The 10,461-nt window shown below is 34.3% G+C and overlaps 1 protein-coding gene across 1 annotated transcript; it reads left to right on the plus strand.

Annotated features, from left to right (window-relative positions):
• The first annotated feature begins 1,889 nt into the window (after nucleotides 1–1,889).
• Nucleotides 1,890–6,300, plus strand: LOC120112821 (pathogenesis-related thaumatin-like protein 3.5). Its single transcript, XM_039132702.1, has 3 exons — nucleotides 1,890–2,235; nucleotides 2,859–3,528; nucleotides 5,995–6,300. Exons 1-3 carry the CDS (start codon nucleotides 2,181–2,183, stop codon nucleotides 6,122–6,124), a joined length of 855 nt encoding a protein of 284 aa, XP_038988630.1. The 5' UTR covers nucleotides 1,890–2,180; the 3' UTR covers nucleotides 6,125–6,300.
• Nucleotides 6,301–10,461: the final 4,161 nt, after the last annotated feature.

Here is a 10,461-nt window from a genome sequence, read left to right on the forward strand (position 1 = left end):
GCCATTGCTCATCCAGATCTATTTAGATCCGCTTTTATTGCAGGAATATCTAAAAGGATAGGAATTTGTGGGCTCAGTTGAGCAATAGCGAGAGGGTTTTTCTTTTTGCTCATGATCTGGGATTTGGTAATATTGTGTTGAAAAGGTATGTCTAGAGAAACATGGTTGCAATTAATAAAGATGGAGCTCATCTTTCTTGTGTGGGAACAATGGTTGAAGATACGAAATCATACAAGAAATATTTAGGTGTGCCATTTCCTGTACAACATAGGCCTGAAAAGTTTGGAACATATATCACATGTAATATAGTAATAATAAAATGTTCTAAATAATAGTAGAAAGAACTTGATTATTAAGATCTTAAATAGCAAAATTTGTGGTCTAATTAATATTAAAATTAATATAAGTTTTAAGTTAAAAGATATTGAATGTGTGGTTAGGATAAGCATCATGTAAATTTCAATTAGTATTACAGACTTGCAGCATCGTAATTTACATTTTGAAGTCGGGAAAAGGGGAACATAAATGGATAAAATTGACATCGGGAAGTTGTCTCGATTCAAGCATATTTACAGGCAAATTCCAAGCCTAACTCAACAATTGTATGGCTAATTTACATAACTAATTAATCCAGCTTAAGCTCTCCAGCAATTCAAATGTCATGCGATTTAGAAAAAAAGAAATCGAGAGCTATAATTGCAATCTACCAAGTAAGAAACCATGATAAATAGCCTTCTTTTTTGTTTTTTGGCAGTGAGCAGACACTGGTTATTTGGTATTTAAGTGTATCATGCTTGTTTCTGTCATGGCTAACCAGAGAGAATGCGTGATGCATGTAACTCATCCATTCCCGGGTATGTGTGTGTATGCGTTGCTTTGCCATTGAGGGATTCGTGGAAATTATAAAAAGTGGAAATTATGGAGGAAATAATATATATTTATTATCTTTTTTTAACATAAGAAGTTTGGACATATTTTCTGCTCACTGATAGATGGGGAGAGGTATTGGGAGAGTGTGGACATTGACCTATCATCATAGAATACGAGTGAGAAACATGAAAGCAGACCCCCTGTTTTCTTGGAGTTCCTTGGTAAAAGGCATGACTTTTTTAGGGACAAATGGAGCTCCAAAATTCCTATAGCTTTAATATTTCTGATATTTTATTGGGTTCTTGGTGCATTGTATAGACATGATTGGTTCAAGTGAAAAGACACTTAAGATAATTTTGTTACCCCAAAAATTGATTGAAGACCTTAAATCTAATTTATTTTTAACCCGAGTTTTTTTTTGTTATTATTTGTCTAGATTGCTCGTTGCGCTTTTACCCTAAATTGATGATATTTCTCAACAGAAGGATTTAGCTACTGCACAAAAGGTTTTGCATTATGTTAATGAGCTTATGGTGTTAAAGAATGGTGGAGGAATTTATACACATTTTATCAGACATGATATAAAAAAAAAAGAAGTGAAATAACAAAGTAAAAAGCCCAACCAGTCCAAAGGAAACCCAGCCGTGTGTTTTTTTTTTATCTTCTTTTTTCTATGTGTAAACCCAACCATATCAGGTTACAATTTCCAACCTCGGAAATACTTCCATCTTAGATTGCATAGGACCGGCTTGTTTGATGTTAACCAATAAAATATTTTTATTTGGTCAACCCCGTAGGTAACTTGTATATAGAAGCATACCCAAAGATATTGTAAGTTTTCCGACAAGTCCCTGGAAAGAACAAAAGAAAATCTGATAAGCTTTTCTATTTCTAGAATGCAAACGCGTAAGAATATTTTTGTTTATCAGCCATTCAGCCGTGGGCACGTCAGGGACCTGGGACTTCTTTAAAGCTCAACGAGACAAAAACAAAAGAATAAACAAATGTGAGAACAGGATCCGAAGGAACCTGCAAGAAGGGAAACGGGACCAAAGCGGCAACGGGCAAAACAAAGCAAGAAGGAAAGGAATCTACTTCCCCTTCCCCTTCCCCTTCCCCTTTCTCCTTCCCCTTCCATTGCCACAAGCAAAGGTAGCCCTGTTGATCCCTTAATCGATCCCCACGTATTCTTCCTTCTCCGCCTTATTTATACTGTATTGTGCTGCATATATTATTTACGAGTTACAGTTATATCTTCTCCCTATCGTTGGAGAAAAAGGGATATAGAGGTGTTATTTATTTGAAGGGAGATGGATTACACCCATAGAAGAATTCTCTTGACAGTCCTCTTATTCATTTCATCAGGTACTGGTCCTTTTTCCCCTTGTATGCCTTCAATCTTAAGCCATCTTCTTCTTGCTTCTGGTCTCTCGGGTGAGCTAGTTTCTTCTTCTTCTTCTTCTTCTTCTTCTATAGTACCTTGAAGCTCCATGAGATGTCCTCCTGTGTCTGCTTCATTGCTGATGAGTTTCTTATCCTAGCCAGTACTTTTTCCCGGGAACATATCCTTGGAGCCTCGGAGTCATAGATTTGGTGGCTACAACCATGCATTCTATAGCAGCACTCTTCTTTATTTCAAATATAAATAAGCATACCTCTCTGTGATCATGGTTTCTGTAGTTTGGTATCATAATTAGCTGATTTGTTGCTTGGCTTCGTAGTTTTGTAACTTTCTCAATATTCTTATTGAATAGGCTTCAATTAATTGCATTAAATTCCTTTTATTCATTTATTCGTTCACTTCCAACTTTTTTTTTTTGGTTAAAAAAATGTGGAGAACTTATTGATGAAATCATGCTTTTTTTTTTTATTTTTCTTATTAATTAACTTAGATAAAGAAATGAAAGCAAAAGAGTTATTTATATTATATTTATCTTTACAATTTTCCTTTTTCTTCTTAATTAGATTTCTAATTTCTTTTTTTACAGGGGCAAAATGGGCAGAGGGGGCAAGAGTGTTTACGCTGGTGAACGACTGCATGACGACGATTTGGCCGGCGATCACCCCGGGTGAGAACTTCAACGGGGGCGGGCTGGCCCTCCGGCGGGGCCAGTCCGTGGTGTTCAACGCCCCGGTCGGGTGGTCCGGCCGGATCTGGGGCCGGACCGGGTGCAACTTCGACAAGGCCGGCAACGGCTCGTGCCAGACCGGCGCCTGCGGCACCACCCTCAAGTGCGGCGCCGCCGGCAAACCCCCCGCCACCCTCGCCGAGTTCACCCTCGCCTCATTGGACTTCTACGACGTCAGCCTCGTCGACGGCTTCAACCTGCCGATGACGGTGACGCCCGTCAACGGCAAGGGGGGCAACTGCTCCGCCGCCGGCTGCACCAGCGACCTGAGGAACAACTGCCCCTCGGAGCTCGCCGTGAAGGCGGACGGGAAGACGGTGGCGTGCCGGAGCGCGTGCGACGTGTTCGACACCGACCAGTACTGCTGCAGGGGAGTGTACGGGAATCCGGTCACCTGCCAGCCGACGTTCTACTCCAAGAAGTTCAAGGAGTCTTGCCCGACGGCTTATAGCTATGCATACGACGATCCTACCAGTATTTTTACGTGCAGCCAGGGGGATTACATCATCACCTTCTGCGCCGCCGGCAGGTAATGATAGGGGTTGCTTTTGCTTCTTATATTAATTTTGCTTTGTTTATTCTTTCTTGGCTTCCATTGCTGGCTTCTCATATTGCATGAAGGAATAAAATGAATTTATTCTTTCTCTTGATAAAATGAACACGGAATAGTTTTTGTCAGGGTTGTAGAATAACTTTATTCTGTCTTTTGGCTAATACATCTTTGTTTCTTTCTTTTAAAAAGAAAAAATAGTTTGCCAAAAAGGGAATTCTGAAAAAGTCATTTAGCGGGATAGAACAAAAAGAGAAAAAATTTGATTTTTTTTTTTTAATTTTTAAAAGGAGAGACTAATCTTAAGCTTTATTTTTTTTTACCGTATATACCCATCCATTTAATTTGGGGTCAAAACTAAACCCTCCCAAGAAAGGAGCGACACCATCAGAGCAAACGCTCTGTACAAATGTTGAGAATGTAATGAGATCAATACGATCTTCTCTAAAACCTATCATCTAACTATCTAAGTGCTTGTGAATTGCTCGGTCAAATCTTTCATTATCGAACTTTTTGAAATAAAATAATGATTGTTGCTATACCCAATATTGACCACTATAATTATACAAAAAGACATCGTTCGAACATGTCATTATTCTACAAATCGTTTTCAAAACGCTGAAATCCATATAAAAGAAAAATGTAGCCTTTTCACTGCATCAGAATTCTATAAATAGTAGGAGTTGCTTTGCTTCTTATATTAATTTTGCTCTATTTATTCTTTCTTGGCTTCCATTGCTGGCTTCTCATATTGCATGAAGGAATAGAATGAATTTATTCTCTCTTGATAAAATAAACGTGGAATAGTTTTTGCCAGGGTTAAAGTAGAATAAATTTATTCTGTCTTTTTGCTAATACATCTTTGTTTCTTTCTTTTAAAAAGAAAAAATAGTTTGCCAAAAAAAAAATTCTGAAAAAGACATTTAGCAGGATAGAACAAAAAAAAATCTGTTTTTTTTTTATTTTTAAAAAGAGAGACTTATCTTAAGCTTTATTTTTTGTTTATCCTATATACCCATCCATTTTAAGGGTCAAAACCGAACTCTCCTAAGAAAGGAGCGATACCATCAGAGCAAGCACTCTGTACAAATGTTAAGAATGTAATGAGATCAATACCATCCTCTCTAAAACGTCCTGTCATCTAAGTGCTTGTTAATTGCTTGGTCAAATCTTTCATTATCAAACTTTTTAAAATAAAATAATGATTGTTGCTATACCCAATATCGACCACTATTATTATATAAAAAAACATTGTTTGATCATGTCATTATTCTATAAATCGTTTTCAAAACGCTGAAACCCATATAAAAGAAAAAATGTAGCTTTTTCACTGTATCAGAATTCTTTCAGTTGGGTCATAGACACAACCTTCCTCTCACTTCTCCATCCTTTGCCCTCCAATCTCTTGGGTCTTCCTCACTCTTTGCTGGAAATTTGCTGGTGATGATCATCTTTCATTGCCTACCATCAATGGAAATGCTTGAATGCGTCCAGTTTGTGGTGACTTCTGAGGGCATGCGTTCATGGAAACATATATGGGCTCCACAGAAAAAGAGAAAGGTGGTGGGAGAGTGTCGAATCCATCTGAATCTTAGCCTTGGAAGCCTACCAAGAGCTGATGGTCCAATTAGGGCTTCAATCATAGCACTTTGGGTCTCCTTGACTTGTAAAGCCAATTTGACATACCGTGTGGCCAACTCCATCAGCTCCAGCCCTACCACACCTTCTGTCTTCATCCGGCCCCACAAGGTTCAAGAGGATGAGGAAGGCCTCCTTTTTGTCCTACCCTGGGGTCACTCCACAAACAAAGTTCCATATCTCTGTCTCCAAATTTAAAGAACAAAATCCTAGAATTGGGTTCTTATATATTGTCATTTTCGCCTTTGGAGGGATGCCGTACATAGAGGTTGCGATATCTATCAAGGATCATCGAGTAAATGTCTCTACAACTAAACTGTAAAATCATAAAGAGGAAATAGAGATCTTAAGCGCGGCTTGCCTAGGCCTCGATCTTGGTACCAGTCCATAACGATAAAAGTGGAATTGCGAGCCAAAGTTTTGCAGCAAAGAGCAGATTGAATGATTTTGGGAGCATGATAAGTATGTGCATCCATATGTCTATGATTTTTCCAAGGCAAGAAGCTTCTAAATAACCAAGTAGCCTCCAAAATCATGCACTGGTTATTATGTGCTGCACTGTGTAATATGATTAAATCTGCTTGCAGTTTTTAGATTTTGACACTTAGTTTGTGTTGAATGCTTACTCTGGGCCATAACGGTGACTTAATTATTGAGATTACAGCTAATGAATTCATTATATTTTCTGTAGTATCTTTCCATCTGCGAGAATGTTTGGTCATGATTTGTTGCAATAGGAAGCATATTCCTCATCGTTGTTGTCGAACATGATTATCGATTGAGATATGCATGGTTCGATTTTTGCAGGAAACAAACAGTGTGCACATATCATGATAATAGGTTGATTTGCAGCGGCTCGAGCCGATCTGCATTACTGATTTGTAAATGGTTCGTTCTGATGCTTTTGTGCATGGTGAGTCTGTGGTCTTGGGTATAAGAGTAATGATCATTTCCTCTCTTTTTTTTTTTTGGAGTGTGAAGTTTAGGAGCATACCTAAATTTTAGTGTCCTCTGCTTCACACTTGATATTTATTCAATGGATTGGGCTCTGTAAATAAATTATTCTTTCTTTTATTCAAAAAAAATATTCTTTATGAAATACAAAATTCAATATTTGTTGGTGTTGAAATATGGAGCAGAGTGCTAAAAACATTGCTTAAAATAAAATTGTAGAAAATTAATATACTCAAAAATAATAATATATTTTTTTTCTGCGTGATCATAGTCTAAGGACATTTATCTAACATCCTCCAAAAGAAGTCCAAGCTCGACATTTTCCAATGAAGGAAGTCCGACCTTTTTTTGACACCATTGAAAACACAAGAATAATTATTCTCTTATCTTTGAATAATGTGAGAGGAGGAATAAATCCATCTCTATATTTAAGATATCAATGGAGTAGAAAGATTTCCATATCAATAGAATTATATTTACCACAGTTGATTTTAGTTATGGTGTTATTCATCGGTTTTGTCTACTTTAACCAATCTTAAGCTTAGACTTTTTTTTAAGCCCATGTTTCCAAGCGGACCAAAGGAGGATAAAAAAGGACTTAACCCGGCTATTCTAACAAAAAAAAATAGAATTTTAGTCCGGTTAACCTAGACTTAACCTAACCTGATCAAACTAGCAATTAGTGTAGTTACTTCACTTAACTTGAAATAAATTACTCCAACATATTTCTTGTCTCGCTCTCTCAAAACTGCCCATCCTAACCTCCTTTTTTTTTTATTTTTCTTCTTTTCTCTCCCAACTGAAATTGGAGATTAGTTTAATATTTGTTAAAATTAAAATATTCAAAAATCTTTTTTACCCAAAGTAATATTGTCATCATTGTAGCACAAAAAATATAGAATAACACGTCTAGCATTTTAATTTCTTTTTGATATAAAATAACATTATCGTTACTGCACACAGAAAAATATAACAAGAACATTTCTGACATTCAGCCATACTTGGCCAAACTATTTCTATTCCAGTTTTCCAACCAAATAGCATTCAGACTTAACCTCTCGAATAAAATATTCTGAACCAAACAGAATGCAGGCTTATTGTATTTAATCCATGGATACGGAGGGTTAGGAATTTTCCACTTTCGCTATTCCGCTTCTAAGAGCCTAAAAGAAGATCCAGGATGAATTCCTTAGGGTTCAAAAGTTTCAGTCCTGGACTCTTCAACTGTGTACGCATGGGTAGGAAGGGAAAACTGAGGTGCCCCACTGTATGTAACCCATACCAGCCCACTCAAAGGCACCATATAAATTAAACCATCCTACTTCTCTGTGTGCCTTTTTCTTCAGTACTTCGTTTTCTCTACAGCTTCAAAGGAGAAAGAAGACAATCAAGAGAGGTAATTCCTGGTCAACGCTCAACTTTTCTTTTTTGAAAGAACAACCAACTTCCCTTTCTTTGCCTTGTATACATCTTTTTTTTGCTAAAAACCTTGTATACACCTTTGAGAAGCCACTAACAAAACTATAGTTCTAAGGCCCTGTTTGGGGGAGCTTTTGGAGGGCCAAAAAGCACTTTCTGGCCCTCCAAAAGTACTTTTAGATGAAAAACTGTGTTTGGTAAATTTTTCAAAAAGCTGTTTCAGCTTTTGCGGGAAGCTGAAAACAGCTTTTGGGAGGAAGCTGCAATTTGAAGCTTTTGGGAGGAAGCTGTTTCAGCTTTTTCGGAAAGCCATATTTTTGACAAAAATGCCCATATTAAAATAACATAATTACATAGTTTGTCCCTTTATAAACCTAAAAATCTGCTAGAGCCAAGAACCCTAGCCGTCAGACTCCCTTCTGTAAGAAAATGTATTTTTCTTTTCAATTTTTGTATGCATCTCTTGAACCACATTTTAGAAGAAAATTTTTTTAATCCTTTTTCATACCTTCCAAAATCAATTTATTGTTTTTTTTATCATCAACCTCGCGGCCCACGCTGAGGTCCTCCTCGAGTGTGGACCACGAAGAAGAGCCCCTGGATCGCGAATTATGGGAAATTATTATGGAAAATTATTTTATACTAATAATTATAATATTTTATACCTTTATTTTTGTATTATACTATAAATATAATATAATATTATATTATATCATAATACATTAATATGTTTGTTAAATAATTTAATATTATGTTATATTATAAAAAATTAATTTATACTAATAATTATAATATTTTATACCTTTATTTTTGTATTATACTATAAATATAATATCATATTATATTATATTATAATACATTAATATGTTATGTTAAATAATTTAATATTATGTTATATTATGGAAAATTAATTTATACTAATAATTATAATATTTTATACCTTTATTTTTGTATTATACTATAAATAAAATATCATATTATATTATATCATAATACATTAATATGTTATGTTAAATAATTTAATATTATGTTATATTATGGAAAATTAATTTATACTAATAATTATAATATTCTATACCTTTATTATTGTATTATACTATAAATATTATATTATATTACATTACATTATAATACATTAATATGTTATTTTAAATAATTTAATATTATGTTATATTATGAAAAATTAATTTATAATAATAACTATAATATTTTATACCTTTATTATTGTATTATACTATAAATATTGTATTATGTTACATTACATTATAATACATTAATATGTTATTTTAAATAATTTAATATTATGTTATATTATGAGAAATTAATTTATACTAATAATTATAATATTTTATACTTTTATTATTGTATTATACTATAAATATAATATATATATTACATTATATCATAATACATTAATATGTTATGTTAAATAATTTAATATTATATTATATTACCAAATATTAATTTACTCTAATAATTATATTACTATTATGCTATATTAACATAATATTATTTTATATTACAATAATATTATACTATATCGTATATTTATGTATTAATTTATGTTATGTTTTATTATGTTCTATTGTATTATACTATGCAATGTCCTTTATGGTAATTTTGTCATACAAAAGTACTTTCTCAGTTTGTTTACCAAACACAAAACAAAGTACCACAGCACTTTACGAATATAGTTACCAAACAGCAGACAGCTTTTTATAACAGCTCTACTTCAGACAGCTCTACTTCCAATAGCTCTACTTCCAACAGCTCTACTGCCAACAGCTCCCCCAAACAGGGAAGTCACCTTGTATACACCTTTGAGAAGCCACTAACAAAACTATAGTTCTAAGTCTTCTTTTGTTCTCTAGGATGGCAAATCCAAAGCATAACAAGGACAATAATGCTCCCAATGTGGAGGAGGGGCAAACAATCAAGGCATTGCAAGGAAAACTATGTTGGGAAAAAAAAATTATAACATGCTAATATTTGCAAATAGTTTGAAAATAATTAAAATTTAAATAATATAATTAGAAAGATAAATAAGAAAGGCATATCTGCAATTAAGGAATGTAAGAGCTGCCTCAAGAACGAAATTCATTTCCTTGAGGAGGTATCTGGTAACATCATCCTCAAAGTATAACAAGCCCGGCTCAGATCGAAGTCCCCTATCACGAGCACGGTTATAGGGAGGTATGAGAGCCTGGACCTGGATTTTTTTATAGAGGTTCGATCCAGCTAACTTTCAGAGAGAGCCATAGAACCTATCTCATGAAGGCCATAAAGTCCTACCTATGCCAGTACTTCATGAAGGCCAAAAAAAAACTTATGTTACGTATGCGAGAATAAACTCATGAAAGCCATAAAGACCTACACCAGTATTGGCACCTCATAAAGGTTGACAGTGCTCATGTCGCACATACATGAATATCTAAAACAAAATTAGGATGGTTGAGACCTCAATTCGAATTGTAAAATTTGGAGTGTGACTCTCGAATTATAAATTATGAATAAAAAGGGATTATGTTACATATGTGAAAAAAAAACTTTTAAATTAAATGAGGATGGCTAAGATGCTACTCATGCCAAATAATATTATTAGAAGAGAAATAAAATGTGAGAATAAACACCTATGGCCAAACACCAATTTAAAATTTAAATATATGGGACTTTGGCAAAAAATAAAATAAAAAATAAAATGTTAGTCATGTATGTATCCTTGTGGCGCAAGACTAAGGCCCTATTTGATAGAGTTGTTGCAGTAGAGATTTTTGAAATAGAGCTTTTATTAAAAGTTATTTGTTGTTTGGTAAGTACATTTGTAAAGTGCTATGAAATTTTAATATATGTTTGACAAGCAAGCTAAAAAAAGTACTTTTAGTATGACAAAATGACCATAAA

The sequence above is a fragment of the Phoenix dactylifera genome, chromosome 1, assembly GCF_009389715.1.
Source record: "Phoenix dactylifera cultivar Barhee BC4 chromosome 1, palm_55x_up_171113_PBpolish2nd_filt_p, whole genome shotgun sequence".
NCBI classification, from domain to species: domain Eukaryota; kingdom Viridiplantae; phylum Streptophyta; class Magnoliopsida; order Arecales; family Arecaceae; genus Phoenix; species Phoenix dactylifera.